Source organism: Phacochoerus africanus, chromosome X, assembly GCF_016906955.1.
Source record: "Phacochoerus africanus isolate WHEZ1 chromosome X, ROS_Pafr_v1, whole genome shotgun sequence".
Classification (NCBI taxonomy): domain Eukaryota; kingdom Metazoa; phylum Chordata; class Mammalia; order Artiodactyla; family Suidae; genus Phacochoerus; species Phacochoerus africanus.
Window position 1 is genome coordinate 20,744,055 of NC_062560.1, and position 18,102 is coordinate 20,762,156.

The 18,102-nt window shown below is 42.1% G+C and overlaps 1 protein-coding gene across 1 annotated transcript in view; it reads left to right on the top strand.

Moving 5' to 3' along the window:
- The window catches only part of PHEX (phosphate regulating endopeptidase X-linked), a 226,183-nt gene that overhangs the window by 189,713 nt on the left and 18,368 nt on the right, over window positions 1–18,102 (top strand). Inside the window, exons 16-18 of the mRNA XM_047765574.1 lie at window positions 6,009–6,063; window positions 11,895–11,962; window positions 14,219–14,349. Coding sequence (XP_047621530.1) covers window positions 6,009–6,063; window positions 11,895–11,962; window positions 14,219–14,349 — 254 coding nt within the window. The remainder of the gene's footprint in view (window positions 1–6,008; window positions 6,064–11,894; window positions 11,963–14,218; window positions 14,350–18,102) is intronic.

The following is an 18,102-nucleotide window of genomic DNA, read 5'->3' on the forward strand; positions in this document are numbered from 1 at the left end:
TTCGATCCCTGGCATCGCTCAGTGGGTTAAGAATCCGGCGTTGCTATGAGTTGTGGTGTAGGTCACAGATGCGGCTCAGGTCTGGCGCTGCTATGGCTGTGATGTAGGCCGGCAGCAACAGCTCTGATTAGACCCCTAGCCTGGGAACCTCCACCCCATATGCCGCGGGTGCAGCCCTCAAAAGACAAAAGACAAAAAAAATAAATAAATGGGATCCTGCTGTGTAGCACTGGGAACTCTGTCTAGTCACTTATGATAGAACAGGTAATGTGAGAAAAGAGAATGTATACATGTAGGTGTAACTGGGTCACCATGCTGTACAGGAGAAAAAAAATACATACATAAAAGATAAATAAAAATAAAACACACACATGCTAGTTTCTCAAAGAATTCATTTAGTTACGCAAGTTGATTACCTTGATTAATCAAAATTTTAAACATTACGTTTATGTCCAAAGCCCCCTTAACCACCCACCACACCAAATCCCAGTTATCTCCAGGAGATAAGTAACCCTAAGGGTTACTTGGGATTTAATTGGGATTTGGTCACTTGATCGCTTGGGTATGTGTTTTACAGACCTTTTCTGTGAATTTTCATATGTATACTCAAACTGATAGGATAGTTACTTTAAATCTATAAATGTTATTTCCTTATGTATATTTATGCCTTGCTTTCTTCCAACAGCATTATCTTAGAGAGTTTCCCATACTAGAATGTGGAGACCTACCTCTTTCTTTTCATTTGCCACATAGCAGTCCTTAATATGGTTCTACCATCATTAAGTCATACCCCTCCTGTTGGACATCTAGATTGTTGCACACATTTCTCACTTACAGCAATGCAGCAATAATATGTAGTCACGACTCCACAGTGCACATGAGCCAGTGGTTGGGCAGTGGTTCTGGAAGTGTGGTTCTCAGACCATCAGCATCAGCATCACGGGGGAATTTGTTAGCGATGCAAATTCTTAGCCACTGCTCTGGACCTACTGACGCCGAAACTCTGAGGGTGCGGCCCAGCAATCTGTATTTCAGTAAGGCCTCTAAGTGGTTCTGATGCATGACAAAATTTGAGAACCACTTCCAGGAATATATATGTGTACATATAAACATACATGCATATGTGTACATTTTTACTCAGTTCGGCTATAACGCAACATATATATTCCTTAATATCACTGCACTGTGCAAAACTGCCATAATAAGCCATAAGACTTATAGGAAAAATAGCGTTAAGGACACAATTAACGGCAACTTTGACATGGGGAAACAAAAGTTTGGAGCCTGATAAAAATGATAGCACAGTTTTATACATGTTAGTTGGGTAAATACTTAAATGCTACAGTATGGGGTTCCCGTTGTGGCATAGCAGAAATGAGTCCGACTAGGAACCATGAGGTTGCAGGTACAGTCCCTGGCCTCACTCAGTGAGTTAAGGATCCGGCATTGCCATGAGCTGTGGTGTAGGTTGCAGATGTGGCTCAGATCTGGCGTGGCTGTGGCATAGGGCAGCAGCTGTAGCTCCACTTCAACCCCTAGCCTGGGAACCTCCATGTGCTGTGAGTGCGGCCGGCCCTGGGAAAAAAAAAAAAAAAAAAAAAAAAAGCTACAGTAAATGTGGCACTGTCTTGGAAAGACCTGAAGTTTGCTTGAGGAAGTTGGTGTTGGAGGGCTTGCAGCTTGCGAGTTTCTTTGTAGTGGTGGAAGGAGGTTTATCTGAAATTGGTAAGAGAGTTGTAACACCAGACATGGGTGGGTATGGCTTCTAACACATGCAGGGGACAGAGGTAGCTGGTCCATGCTGGAATGTATGCGTTTCGTGTGCTCCTATGTGGCTCAGTTTACTTGGGTGCAATTTTCTTTCATCTGGCATTTCTTGTGGACAAAGTTGCACATAAGCAAATGTGGAGTTGTGTCCCAGTCTTTTCCCTATTCTATCAATCAAGTTAATATACGTGTCATAGCAGGACTGACTCTCTATACCTATACATACATTTACACATAAAGTACACATGAAAAGACTCATACACGACAGGAGCTGTTTTACACTTAATTTTTTTTTTTTTTTTTTGCTTAATAGCTTAGAGCCTTTTCCATATCAGCGTGTAGTTAATCTTTAAAATGGCATTTAAAGTATTAAGAGATGACTAAATTGCTTTCCAAAATGCTCGCGACAATGTACACTCCCACCAATATGCTTCCTACACTTGTTACTCAAGTTATTAGCTATTCAAGTTATTAATATTACCTATTATCCAAGTTATTAATTTTTGCCAGTCCAATAGTTAATTTCTCTTTTCTCCCTCCCCTTCCCTCTCTCCTATCTCTCATATTCATATATATATATATATATATATATATATCTGCGTGTATGTATGTATATATGTGTACGTATGTATACAGGCACAAATATGATGAGAGGAAAAAGGAGCTTGAAACATGTAAAACTGGTGGTGAGGCAGTGCTGAAATGGGGAGAAGAGGAAATAAAATGGATATGCAAGAAAAGATAAGAAAAGCCTCTTAAAAGGGGAGAGGAAAAGCAAAAGAATTCCATTCCCATTTATTTCATCATTTTCCCCTTCTACATTTGCTAAATAGAACTCGCTCACTTTCTGAGATAAGCTGTCGAGTTGGCCCTGTTGGGATCTGATCTATCACTCTCACCAGCTGACGTCTCCAAAAATGCAGCTTAAACTGTTAATCCGTTCACTTCAGCAAACCGGTCCTAAGGGCATCAGAATCTTCCATTGATCAGTGTTGGGTTCCCTGGCCCTGACAAGCTGTGAAGATACAGCTGATCTGGGAGGGTGTGTGTGTGTGATGCCTGCAGCCTGTGAGTCTGGGGCCTCTAACATTAGCAGCGGCAGAAAGGAGGCCCATGCAGGTGTCAGATGTTTGCCTGCAAAGGGGTTGGCAATGAACATAAAATGCCTCCAGCTGGGCACATTACCAAGCAGGAAAGCCGTAATGATTTAATAACTAAATCACATCAGTCTATGATCATTGTTCTTATTAGGAAGTATCATTGCTTTTTGATGATATGTTAGAATTTATATATAAACACTGTGATTTACATATATATGTGATATATATTTGCATATATATCCAAGTCAGAATGACATACTAAAAGTAATCACCAAATAGAGGCTGGCGTATTGATGTAAAGATGCCAAAGATATTTAAGAAAATGTGGAAATTACGAAGATTAGTCTGACATTGCCCCTTCTGAGTTGGATGCATTTTCCTTTATGTGAAAGCGGCAGAAGAGAGAGGGCTACTAGCTGGATCCATCTCTGTTTTGCAGTTAGGTTTTTGCACCTTGAAATCTTAAACTCTAATGTTAGGAAACTGTAAAGAATATATACGAATTACATAGAATTAACATTTCAGTTCTAAATTAAGGACGTGCTTAGAATTCCTGCTGTGGCTCAGTGGGTTAAGAATCCAGCTATAGCATCTCAGGTCACTGTGGAGTGCAGGTTCGACCCTAGCCCTGAGAAGTGGGATAAAGGATCTCGCATTGCTGCAGCTGTGGCTTGGGTTCAGTCCCTGGCCCAGCAACTTCCATTTGCCATGGGTGGGACCATAAAAAAAAAGTCATCCGGAGTTCCCGTCGTGGCGCAGTGGTTAAAGAATCCGACTAGGACCCATGAGGTTGCGGATTCGGTCCCTACCCTTGCTCAGTGGGTTAAGGATCTGGCATTGCCGTGAGCTGTGGTGTAGGTTGCAGACGCGGATCGGATCCCGAGTTGCTGTGGCTCTGGCGTAGGCCGGTGGCTGCAGCTCCGATTCGACCCCTCGCCTGGGAACCTCCATATGCCGCGGGAGCTGCCCAAGAAATGGCAAAAAAAAAAAAAAAAAAAAAAAAAAAGAAAAAAGAAAAGAAGAAAGAACTTGCTTTTCTGCCCTCACTTCTCATAATGTCCTGTCACAAAGGGGAGGTAGACAAGGTTGTTGACAGGGGGAGAGGGGACTCATAAAAGAGTCTCCCAGAGCCTTGAGCAGTGGCTCTGTAGCAGGCAAAGATGTTGGAGAAGATGTATCTTTCTCTGATTTTTTTGATGACTATCCTTTGCATTCCAAGTTGTGATGACTTTTAAGGGCAGCTCCTGGGACAACTTCAGGGTACAGAATTTGGTGGTGAGTTGCATTGGCAGAGCTAAGCACAGGGATTTCTCCCACTCATCTGCACCCAGGGCCAGCTACATCATTTGCCATGCCCATAGAAAATGAAAATATGGGGGCCTCCTATTTAGAAAGCAGGAAAAAGTATTGTAAAGGGGCTAAAATATAAAGCTTTGTCCTGCCTTCCATGGCCTCTCTTTCTCTAGACTTGTCAAAGTATTTTTTATTCGCTATTTAGTACTATTATAAGTTGTAAGCAAAATTAAAAATTTAAATCAGCCTAATTTTACCATTCATCTTTATATTGTGCAATGCCAAAATACAGATATAAAAACTTTTAACTTATATACGGAATCACCAAAACTGTAGTTTGTATTTTCTAGCTTGTACATGCCTGTGTTTTGTTTTGTTTTGTTTTGATCTTTTTGCCATTTCTTGGGCCGCTCCCGCGGCATATGGAGGTTCCCAGGCTAAGGGTCAAATCGGAGCTGTAGCCGCCGGCCTACGCCAGAGCCACAGCAATGCCAGATCCGAGCTGAGTCTGCGACCTACACCACAGCTCACGGCAACGCCGGATCATTAACCCACTTAGCAAGGGCAGGGATTGAACCTGCAACCTCATGGTTCCTAGTCTGATTCGTTAACCACTGTGCCACGACGGGAACTCCTGTGTATTTTCTTCTTAACAGAACAGTGGAAACACTGCATAAAACTCACTCAGCAGTTTTTATTTCATTTCGTTTTTTTTTTTTTTTTCTTTTTTGGATGTACCTGTGGCATATGGACATTCCTGGGCCAGGGGTAGAATCTGAGCCACAGTTGTGACTTACGCCAGAGCTACCACCTATGCCACAGCTGCAGCAATGCCAGATCCTTAACCCGCTGCAACAGGCTGGGGATCAACTGGCGCTTCCACCAAGACAAGCAGGATCATTAACCCACTGTACCACAGCAGGAACTCCTATTTCATTTCTTAATACAGGTACATTCTATAAACACTCTCTACCTTGACTTACTGATGAGTAAGGAAGGCCTAAAAGGAAAACAAACTATGGGTCACCCTATCTTCCCTTCTACATCATCATTTTCGGTGTATGTGGTTGACTAATCAGGGAGGTAACAGGACTCAGAGTATGACAGAGTTCCTTGGTGCCTTTTGGTGATGAAAGCAAATTCTGGTTCCAACAGAAAGAGCCTTCTTGGGGCTGTCAGAGCCCCCAGCTACTCAGCCCTAGATATAATGTGCTTAGCTGCTGCTCGCTTTGAGTCTTGCTGAACTCACTCATGCTATGGGTCTTCTGGAGTTCTGAGTTCCTGGGGAGTATATTGGATGCTGTGTGAAAATGGGGCATAATAGGAACAACGGGCAGGAGTGCCGTGTGTGGCTCCTTTACTTACATTCATGCTTTCCTGTCCCCTTGGTCTAAAATCACATTCAAAGATAAAATTATTAAGACTTGCAAGACAGTGACGGCAGAGCATTAAGTCGAGTGCAAGTCCTTTCCCACGGAGGCCCTGTGTGACTGCACGAATTGTACAACCAAGAAGTTGGCTCCTTCTGTATCAGGGGAAGCTGTAAGACAGCTGGAAGCCTCTTGCATGTGCTGTGTACAAAGGAACCCAGTTCACAGCAATCTGGACAGCGCCAATAGTGTATCCATGCAAAATGGTTTCCTTGAAACTCATGTAATGCACTGATTCCAAACTCAGTTGAATTTATATCACCTTAACGACAGTTGGATCTCTTAGAGGCCTCCCAACTCTATGAGGAGCACCTTTCAGATGGGCCTCTGCAACTTCAAGGCCATAGCGGAACCAGGTATTCATCATCAAGTCAGTCTCTATATCCTTTATGGTTTTGTTTGTGTGTCTTTCTCCCAGGATTTCCAGCAGGAGAGCTCCAGAAGCCTTTCTTTTGGGGAATAGAATATCCTCGGTAAGTAAACTAATAAAGAAAGCAATTACTGACAAGTAAGGAAGAACACGATGCTTTGGCAGAGCACAGAATATAAAGTCGCAAAAACAAAGCCAGTGGCTGTTCAGCAAAAAGAGGTCATGGAACCTGACATGGATCAGCCTCACTCTCACTATTTTAGGTATTTGTTTTCTGATTCTTGTTGCTAGGGTGTATGACTGGGCAGGAAGACCAACCTATACACAGATAGCTGTCATTTTTTAATGCATTTCTTCACTTAAGCATTGACACCTACTGTAAATATTTGGACCTTGAAGGAATTTTGGGATTTGAGTTGATGGTGATGGGTCTAAATCCATTCCAGATGGAAGAAACAATGTGAGAAAAGGAAAGAAAATTTCTTTTAAAATATCCAGTGGCTAGTCCACATGGTCTATGACGGAAAGTAGTAGAAAAGAAGTCTGGGGAAGAAGGTCTATGTTTGATATTGAAGTGTTCTGCATGCTGGTAAGGAGCCTGGATATTAAGCAGTGGGAGATACTGAAGTTTTTGAGCAAGTAGAGATAATTAAATTTGTCTTGAGAAGTATAACCTAGGTCAAAAGTTGAGTGTCTGGAGTAAAGGATATCACTTTAAAGGCTGTCAATAGCAACAGATTGTAGATATATACAATTTAGAATTTCTGATAATATTCATTGTCAGTAATAGCGCCACTTTTATTATATGCCTTGGCTTGCTCTGGTGTTTTAATGTGCAGAAAATTTAGTCTTAATTTTAATAGTCTCTTGTGTTTTAGGTAGAATAAATGAAAATTTGAATATGATTATGCTGGTTAATTGATAGGGGATCACATACATACATAAATAAGAGAAATACAGTGGCAGTGTTTTGATTTGGGCTTCCTCGGAGCAGATTCTTGACAGGGGTTCAAATACAAGTAGTTCTTCTGGGAGGTGTCCCCGGGAAGCACCAGCGGGGAAGTGGGACAGGGAGAGAAGGAAACCAGTGAATTGTGCTGTATGAGTTTTCTATGACTGCCATAGTGGATTATCCCAAACTTAGGGCTTAAAACAATGTAAATTTATTAGCTTATAGCTCTGTAGGTCAGAAGTCCAAGATGGGTCTCACCGGTCTAGACACAAGGTAATGGCAGGGCTGTACTTCTTTCTGGAAGCTGTAGAAAAGACCTTATTTCCTAACCTTTTCTAGCTTCTAGAAGCAGCCCACATTCCTTGGTTCATGACCCTCTTCCTTCATCTTCCAAACTAGCAAAACTGCATTTCTCTCACCATTCTTCCATAGTCACATCTCTCGTTCTCCTCTTTTGCTCTCTCCTCCACTTATTAAAATTATTTAAAAATTTTTTAAAATTCAATTTTATTTTTTTAAGGGCCACATCTGCTGCATATGAAAGTTCCCAGGCTAGGGGTCCAATCAGAGCTGTAGCTGCAGGCCCACACCACAGCCACAGCAATGTGGGATCCGAGCTGCATCTGTAACCTACACCACAGCTCACAGCAACACCAGATCCTTAACCCACTGAGGGAGGCCAGGGATCAAACACACATCCTCAATGGTACTGTTGGGGTTTGTTACTGCTGAGCCACAACAGGAACTCTCCACTTTTTTTTTTTTTTAAAGCCAGTTATCACTGTGGGCACCTGGGACTCATTCTGCTGGGGAATTGTAGAGCATGCTTCAGCTTGATTCTCAGGGGCAAGAGAGCTAGAGTGTTTGTCTTCCAACTCACTTGCCATCATTGGTTGAGGGCTGCCACCAGGTGTATTAACTCCCTGGCATTGCCCAGCATAGGCCCAGAGGGCTCTGGTGGCTGGAGAAACTCCTCGGGTGACTAGTTTCAGGTGCTGGCAGTTGGAAGCTGTCATATTGGCGTGCTAGAAAATGGTAAGTGCCAAGGGAGAGGAGCAGGCATGGATAAACCCTACTATAGGGAACCACTTTCATTAGCATAAATGAAAATTATCGGCTTATATTGACCAAATCCATTAAAATCATCCCATGTCTCAGCTGCATAATTTTCATCAGTGCTCTGATATTTGGAATCAGTTTTCTCTCTTGTTAAGATTAGAAATTCGTACATATTTTCATAAAATTGAAGGTCTAGGTCCTTTGTTAAGCCTACCTCAAACTGAAAAAGTCCCGGAATTGATGGATTCTGCCTACCATTGGCAGTTTAACTGATTTCCTGTTATTGTGGTTATATTCCTGGACACTTGGACATAGCCTGGTTGGGTTTTGACTTTACTGATTCAATGAATTTGTTCACTGGGTCCCTGAGATGAATTTTCTGATACAAGAGTCAACATGCTAGAAATGTAGGAAATGTCAGTATTCAGCCTTATGCTGAGTGGGAGAGCAATTTGTATTTTTTTCCTAAGGGTTCTGTGTTTCCATTGCAGCCATTCATCCTTTATTAAGACACCCATTCAATGAATAATTATTAAACATCTTTGGGGCACCCAGCATTGGAAATGCAGAGATGCTGGAGAGATGGGAATCCCAGTTTAGTGAGATGGGGTCCCATATCTCCATCTGTCCTAGATGGATATCCTTCAGAACCAATGGGTGGGTATCCTTTCTGCTCACGCTGGTCAGCTTAGCCCTCCCATGGGTGCTGGGTCTAATTGTGATGACATCAGCCAGCTGAACTGTTTCCAGAGGAAACAGGTTTTTAAGTGGCCTAAGACAATGTATCCCAAAGGTTGTGTTCTGTGAAGTAGTAATAGAGGTAAGTGGTCCTCCCCTTCCTTTAGTTTTGAAGAATCACAATACTTAGCAGCATAGAAAGCCCTAAGAAATTTGCCGAGAAGAACCTCTCTAGGTATGTTTCACTCGAGGTTCTTCAACCCCCCTTTACCTCATGTTTTGGGAAATGCTGGACTAGACTTCATGACCAAAGTGAAAAAGTTGAAAACACTTGAGAAGAGAACCCTTGAGGGATGACCTCATAACTTTCTTCACATTTTTGAAGGAAAGTTAAGGTGGTGGAATAATGTACTGTATTTGGGGAGCTTAGAGGATGTTCAGCCAGAACACTCTAGACCACTACACTAGACCAGCAAATAGGAGAGAGATTCCAGATCAACATTAGGGAGCGCTCTTTCATTTAGAACTACTGGAAGAGGGAATGAGCCGCCTCAGAAGGGGATGAGCTCCTGGTTATTGGAAATGCCTAAGGGGAGGAATCTTAGGACCATTTGAGTGGGTTTTTGGAAAGGGGGCCCATACCTCTGCTCAGGAATTGAACCAGGTGACCTTAAAGCTGCTTGCAACTCTGAGATTTTTATGAATTTTCACTTCAGGCATAGAGTAGCCTTTACTTGATGACAGCGTGAGATCATGGTTGCTCCAGACAGCAGTGAGGTGGTTTTGTTGTTGACAGCAAATCCTGTGCATATGTGAAACCCATCGGGTAGTAAGAACAAAAGAGAAAGTGAGTAGGTGGAAAAATTGTCATCTTCCCCATTTTATTTTTAGAAGGCTAGATTTTCTCTGCAGGAGTCTTCTTGTTTCTGGCCAGCTAGTCACATTTTAAAAGGCACAGGGGTTTATTTATTTATTTCTTTTTTTAATGACATGCTAATTTAAATAATGTCCATTGATGAAATGGAAAATGTGAATTTAGTATTATGAAGCATTATCATTGTCAGGCTTAGTCATCTCCAATTACTTTTTCTTTGTCTCTTGTCCAAAGGATTGTGATTATATAACTGAGAATTGGAACTTGCAATGATTCAATCATTTTCTGAATTCTCTATTACCCTTTGCAAATAGGAAGCTCGTTGGAGCAGTCCCTCTTAAGGGACATTTATTGCAGAGCAGTTGCTTCCATTGTTCAACCCTGAAATTCATCCAGTCAATAGCATTGACCGAGGCTTGGAGGGGACGGAGCACTATTCTCAGAGCTGAGAGTCCTGGAAAAAATGAAATGTTACAGGCTGCCTAGTGATAGCTACTGCTGCAAAAATTAGCACTATGTAAAATTACAAGTTTGTCCCATACTGCTCTGATAGTTCTATGATTGAAATGCATAATTTTACTCTTACTTCTTTAATGAAGGTTTGCAATGATGGAAAAACAGTAGGAAAGCATTTTTTCAAATGCAAATTACCTTGCAGGAAAGAAATAACAAAGGAAAGAATTGCCACCAAGGGGAAAAATTAAATCTTACAGCACTTCCTTGGGTATAGTTGAGACAAACAATTAGCATGTTTAGGATCATTATGTCCTGTAATAACATGTTGCTTCAAAAATTTTCATTCTTTCCACTTATAGTTCCTATCTATTTGCTGGGTGACTTTGATGTTGCATGTCAGGAACCAACAGAAGAAATATTTTTAGTATAATTACAGATCTCAGGAAGAATCCTTACAACAAGAATTCTAAGTTGTCTATAATCCTCATGCACACATTAAATGACTAAGTTGCATATTGATCTGTCACTTGCAAGAAATGCTAAAGTTAATTAATCATTAGCGGAATCATTTGTTACCTTCTTAGTGTGTGTTAGGTATGGAGAATTTAGCAGCAATCAAGTAGATAAGGGTTTGGCTTTCAGGGAGCTTTCAGTTGAGAAAGACGATCCCAGACACACACGTAGGAACCCCAGCTTCCCCCCCCCACCTCCGCCCCCCGCCATTGATTTCCTCACAATTCATGTATATGTTCTCTTTGACTGTGTAAGAAAGCATCACCACTGTTGGCTCATGATTCTGCAATTTGGGCAGGACTCAGCTGAGTCAGTCTGTTTCTGCTCCTGTGCTGTTGGCTGGGGCAGCTCGACTGGGCCATAGGATGGAAGATGACTTCGCTCACATGTCTGGTGCCACAGCTGGACTGGCTCGAATGGCTGGGGCCTGGCTGGGCCTCTCGTTTCCTTTAGAGGTCTCTCAACTTTTGACATCTCTTACTTCCTTCACTTGGCCTCTCTCCAGCTCATTGCTCCGACTTCTTTACATTGCAGCAGACATCCGGGGGGGGGGGGGGGAAGGAAGCCATAAGACCTCCGCCCAGAAGTCACACCTGGCCCCTTCCACTGCATTCTCTTGATCCCAGCAAGTCCTGTAGCCCATCCAAGTTCAAGGGGAAGGAAATAGATTGCCTCTTGATGGGAGGAGGGACACAGGGGCACAGGCCTTTGGAGTGGATGGAATTGTGGGTGATCGCCTTTGGAGATCATCTACCACATGCATCTTTAGAGGTGAAGAAAAATAATATAACACTTTCTCCAAATCTGGTTCTGGCTTCGCAGTCTTTGCTGTTCAGCTGTGAATTTGTCTGTCACAGAAGCAGAGGAATGTGACTACCTTTGAAAGCAGAGTGATCCCTTTTAATCTCTGCTCTATTCCTGTTTTATGACTACATTTGGAAAACAATTTAACTTCTAAGTCTATAGAGATTTTTCAACAGGTTCTCAAATAAAAAATAAACAGTGTGTTTAAAGACAGGGATCTTTTCGAACCCTGCTGCTGCCTTGGATGTTGAGAAATATAAACTCTAGCTAGAGCAGTTATAGCACCATAGAAGCCTTAGGGCTGGAAGGGGCTTCAGAAACCATCTCATTCACATCTTTAATTTCACAGGGTAGGAACTAAGCCCCATACACGGTCATAATGACAGTGTTAGAAATTACATTTTCTTTATCTATTTCAATGAGAAGGGTGTGTTTACTTTTTTTTTTTTTTACAGTTTTGTGGATGTGATTATTAGATTCCTATTACCGTGGTTACTAGAAAACAGATTATCTTGGCTTTTCATTGGACAAAAATTAAAGGGGTATGTTCTGAGATTCATGCTTGTAATTTTCTCCCAATTATATATTTATGCCGTAGATCTCTGAGTTATGGTGCTATAGGAGTAATTGTTGGACATGAATTTACACATGGATTTGATAATAATGGTAAGTACTGGTTCATTGTAGGAGCTGACGCTTTTATGGTCATGTTGACAATATGGATGTTAATTGTTGCTATTATTTTCGCCTGGTGGCATCATCATAGATTGACGATTATCCAAAGCAGAATAATTGCTGATTGAAAACTTTCCCCCACGTCTGCTATGATAGCTTGCAATAAATAAATAATTGTTCCTTTCGGACTTGGGGTAGAATGAAAAAAAGACCTTGTAATTTCATTGAAATTACAGGTTTCGCATTTAGATCTGGATGGCTGTAGCTGCCACAATAGTTATAGGAATCACTTTATAGTTTCTCTTCCTTTCATTTCTTTATTCACCGTTTGGAGATGCTCTCCCTGGAGGTGTGAGCTCTGCTCTGGAGATGATTATACCTGCTGCCAGCATAGGACTCAGCAAGTTAGGACTCTGAAGCTTGGCTGACGGGTTAAGGATTATTCAGTGCTTAATCTCTGTTTTTCTCTATGCTGTCATATATTCAGATTTGTTTGTTTTATTTATTTATTTATTTAATATTTATTTATTTATTATTTTTAGGGCCACACCCGCAGCATATGGAAGTTCCTAGGCTAGGGGTCTAACTGGAGCTGTAGCTGCCAGCCTACTCCACAGTCACAGCAATGTGCATCCGAGCTGTGTCTGCGACCTACCCCACAGTTCACAGCAATGCCAGATCCTTAGCCCACTAAGCAGGGCCGGGGATTGAACCCACATCCTCATGGATACTAGTCAGGTTTGTTACCACTGAGCCGTGATAGGAACTCCTTTAGATCTGTTTTAGAAAGGCTATGTTTTCCTAATAATGCATAATACACAGTATGCTATGTATCCTGATGACATTTAAGCAGAAGGAAAGAACAGACTATGACCTAAAGAAATGATTGCCCTTTGAGAGTCATCATTTTTAATCAGATTTCCATTCACCATCCTTTCCTAGATGCTTCTCCCAGGGCCAGAGACCCTTTTGGTTCCTCTCCTTCTGGATGATTCTTCTTGTACTCCTACCAGTCTTTCCTTAATCACCTAAGGTTTTTGCTCCCCTGGTTTCTCCTCCCTTTGAAGATGTAGCTGCCTTGTAGTCGTCTGAATCACCAGAGCTAGACTTTAAGTCTTTGCATGTTTGGGTAATCTGAGAGCAGAGTGTTAGCTAAGAAACAAAAGCCAGTAGTGCTATGTCTCTTGGTTCTAGGCCTTTTTTCTTAGGAAATTTAAGTATAATTCTCCCTCAGAATCTTCTGGAAGCCTTTTGGAGTCTCTTAAAGGATAGAACCTAAAGGTGGCATTTCACTCTATAACCAATACTTAGAGCAGTGCATGGCACATATAAATACACCCCCAGTAACTATTTAATGATGGCTTGCTTCGTGGGTGGAGGACATTGACTTTGTGTTCTCCCAGGAAGTGGTAATAGTGGCATCCAGCCTTGCCAGAGAGCTTTGGATTGTTACAGTCGACACCTTTGCTTTGGGGCCTTTCTTGTAAGCCCAGTGAAGAGTTCTTTGCATAATTCAGCTTAAACCTGTAGTAACCTTGAGTATAGTCAAAGTTCAGAGACACCCAGACTTTTTTTTGAATTGTGTAGAAAAGAAAAAAAGCGAGCCTGTAGCAAAAAAACATATAGAACTAATCTTCTTCCCATTATGTTTTGGAGATTTCCATTCTTGTTCCAAGTTCTCTTTTTAGAGCAACCTTCCTCATCAAAGCAGGACAGATGGGCCTTCCATCTACACTGATGGCTGTAGAATGATTCATAACAGAGGTTTTATGTGTCTCTTGGCTCCTGGCAACTTGGAGGAAACACGATCCCTTAGAGCTGAGTCAGGGGCCATGGTCGCAGGGTATGTGACTCACCCAAGCTGTTCCTATGGATGGTTTGGAATTTCCCTGGTAGTGGTGCTGTGACTCCTTTCCTGGGCTTTCTCAATGAAGCCATTTCATTTCATAATTTGGAGAAGATTTTGGGTCAGAGCAGGTGAAAACAGGAAGTCTAAGAATGGTACATGCCATAAGTTGATAAAACTTAAGATATTCATTGTTGCTTAGGAGGAAAAAACTTCCTCAGACCTCTTTCTCCCTCGCTTTACACTTAAAGTGTGACACTGGGGTGAAGGTGGGTGCCGCTCCCAGGAGTCCTTGTTGTGGAGACTGTTTCTTCAAGGCTTGTCCAAGTGAGGGAAAGGGAAGATAAAGAAATTTGTTTCCATAAATAATATGAGTATCTTTTAACTTTGCTTTTTGCCAGGTAGAAAATACGATAAAAATGGAAACCTGGATCCTTGGTGGTCTGTTGACTCAGAAGAAAAGTTTAAGGAAAAAACAAAGTGCATGATTAACCAGTATAGCAACTATTATTGGAAGAAAGCTGGCTTAAATGTGAGTACTATGCTGGTCAAGGGGGCATCTTGTGAGTCATTTTTCCTCATGTGGACACTAGCTTGCTTTAGACCATTGGTTCTGAAAACATGGTTTCCAGGCCAATGGCATCAGCCTCTGGGGAACTTGTTAGGAATGCAAATTCTTTAGTCTTACTGCAGATCTACTAACTCTTAGGCAGGGAGGTATGATGGGGGTTGCAGGGGTGGAACCCAGTAGTCTGGCAGTCTGTACTTTCATAAGCCTGCAGGTGTTTCTCATATAAGCTAAAGTTTGAGAATCACAGGCCTAGACATTAGTCTGTTCTCCAGATTCAGATTAATACAGGAACAGCCTTCAACCAAATGGACTAGAAACTTTCCAAAAGATGTCCTACTCTAGAAAACAAAGAGGGGGCCACATCAAGATGGTAGGAGGGGAGTTCCCATCGTGGCGCAGTGGTTAACGAATCTGACTAGGAACCATGAAGTTGTGGGTTCGGTCCCTGCCCTTGCTCAGTGGGTTAACGATCCGGCGTTGCCATGAGCTGTGGTGTAGGTTGCAGACACGGCTCGGATCCCTCGTTGCTGTGGCTCTGGTGTAGGCCGGTGGCTACAGCTCCGATTAGACCCCTAGCCTGGGAACCTCCATATGCCTCGGGATCGGCCCAAGAAATAGCAACAACAACAACAACAACAACAACAACAACAAAAAGATGGTAGGAGGGACAATTATGTGATATAAACAACCCCATACCTACTGGGTGGGCAGCCCACAGACTGGAAAGTAACTGTATCACAGAGACTCACCTACATTAATGAGAGTCCTGAGCCCCACATCAGGTCCCCATGCCTGGGCATCTGGCATTGGGAGAAAGAGCCCCCGGAGCATCTGGCATTGAAGGCCAGTGGGGCTTGTATACAGGAGCTCTACAGGACTGGGGGAAAACAGAGACCCCATTCTTGAAAGGCACACACAGACTTTCATGTGCGCTGGGTCCCAGGGCAAAGCAGAGACTCCATAGGAATCTGGGTCAAACCTGACTGCAGTGCTTGGAGGATCTCCTGGGAAAATGGAGTGACTGTGGCTTGTTGTCGGGGAAGGACATTGGAGGCAAGGGTCTCGGGAGTATTCATCAGTGTGTGTTCCTCTAGAGGTGGCCATTTTGGGAAAATCTGGCCCCACCCATCAGCACTGAGAACCCCCAGGCCAAACAATAATCCAGGTGGGATCACAGCCCCACCCATCCGTGAACAGGAGGCCTAAAGAGCCTCCAGGCACACAGATGCCTCTCATCTCACCCAGAGACAAAGCCCCACCCACCAGAGGGATAGGAATCAGCCCCACCTACCAGTGGGCAGGCACCAGTCCCTCCCATCAGCAAGCCTACAGCAAGCCCCCTTACCAACTTTGGCCACAAGGTGATCAGACATCAGAAGTAAAAGAGGCTACAACTCTACTGTCTGCAAAAAGGAGACCACACCAAAAACCTATAAAAATGAAAAGGCAGAGAACTATAACTCAGGCAAGGGAGAAAGAAAAAACTCCAGAAAAAAAGCTAAGTGATCTGGAGATTATCATCCTCCAGGAAAAAGACTTCAGACTGATGATGCTAAAGATGATGCAAGACATTGGAAATAAACTGGAGGCAAAGATGGATAATTTACAGCAAACACTGAGCAAAGAGATACAAGATTTAAAACTTAAGCAAGAAGAGATGCAAAATACAATAACTGAAATAGAAAAATCATTAGAAGCAACCACCAGCAGAATACAGGAGACAGAAGAATGAATAAGTGAGGTGGAGGACAGACTAGTGGAAATCACTGGTGCAGAACAGAAAAGAGAAAAAAGATTGAAAACAAATGAAGAGAGCCTCAGAGAACTCTGGGGCAATATAAAATGCACCAACATACATATTATAGGGGTGCCAGAAGGAGAAGAGAGAAAGGGACAGAAAAAATTATTTCAAGAGATAATAGCCGAAAACTTCCCTAACATGCGAAAGGAACCACTTACTCAAATCCAGGAAGCACAGTGAGTACCATATAAAATAGACCCAAGGAGGAACACCCCAGGACACATATTAATCAAACTGACCAAAATTAAAGACAAAGAGATAATATTGAAAACAGCTAGGGAAAAGAAACAAATAACATACAAGGGAACCTCAATAAGGTTACCAGCAGATTCTTCAGCAGAAACTCTGCAGGCCAGAAGGGAGTGGCATGATATACTTAACATGATGAAAGGAAAAAACCTCCAACCAAGATGACTTTACCCAGCAAGGCTCTCATTCAGATTTGAAGGAGAAATCAAAAGCATTACAGATAAGCAAAAGCTAAGAGAATTCAGCAACACTAAACCAGCCTTACAACAAATACTAAAGGAACTTCTCTAGGCAGAGAAGAAAAGGCCACAACTAGAAACAAAAATACCACAAGTGAGAAGGCTCACCAGTCAAGGCATATATACAGTAAAGGTAGGAAATCATCCACGTACAAATATCCTACAAAATCAGAAATCATGAGAAGAGGAGGTTACAAATGCAGGACACTGGAGATACACCTACAGTTAAGAGACCACCAACTTAAAACAATCATATATATATATATATATATATATATGCTCTTATATATACTCTTATATCAAGACTTCAGGGTAACTGCAAACCAAAAATCTACAATTGGTACACTCAGACATAGGAAAAATCAGATTAATATAGAAAACACTGTAGCAAGAGAAACCGTAGAATTCTCACAAATCTACTCTCTATATCATTACAAAGATTTCCTTCCAAACTACTGCTTAAGTTTAGTTCATTGAAATAAAACCCCACTAATTTGAGGTAATGACTCTGAATTGGTTAAGAGTTCTTAGGAGTTTCCTGGTGGCTCAGCAGGTTAAAGATCCAGTGTTATCGCTATTGTGCCTCGGATTGCTGCTATGGCACAGGTTTGATCCCTGGCCCCCGAACTTCTGCATGCTGCAGGTGTGGCCAAACAAAACAAAACAAGAGTTTTTAGATAAAGAAGTTTGAACAAAAGAATAACTTTTAGCATGTTGATTTTCTATTATGTATACATATATTCATTTCTATAAAGGCACAAATGTCATTTTATACATTTTTTGTGTGTGTGTGAAATGTTGTTGCTTTCCTTTTTTGTCTTCATCTCCACCTCCTTCCTCTTTCCCTCTTATCACTTTTTTTTTTTTTTGTCTTTTTAGGGCTGTACCCATGGCATATGGAAGTTCCCAGGCTAGGGGTTGAATCAGAGCTGCAGCTGCCAGCCTACACCACAGCCACAGCAATGCCAGATTTGAGCCGTGTGTGTGACCTACACCACAGCTCATAGCAAGGCCGGATCCTTAACCACTGAGCAAGTCCAGGGATCGAACCCACATCCTCATGGATACTAGTCGGGTTTGTTTCCCCTGAGCCATGACAGGAACTCCCCTCTCATCATTTTTGTGTGCACTCTCTCCTTTACTTCATTGTTTTCAATGGCTGCCTAAAAGTCCACAGTGGGAATGTACTCTAACACCACCCATTAATGTCTTGTTGTGAGGTTACACTCTGTCTCCAATTATTTCTCCACAGTAATGCTGCTGCAGTAAACACTCTTATTATGTATGTATTCTTTTTTCCCTTATAGGATAGATTCCTACTGTCACTAAGAAGTTATAATATTTCATATTCCCACCAGTAATTTATGGAGGAACATTTATGTATTGAGTTATTTTCTTGTCAGTTTATGAGAACTTTAAAAAATA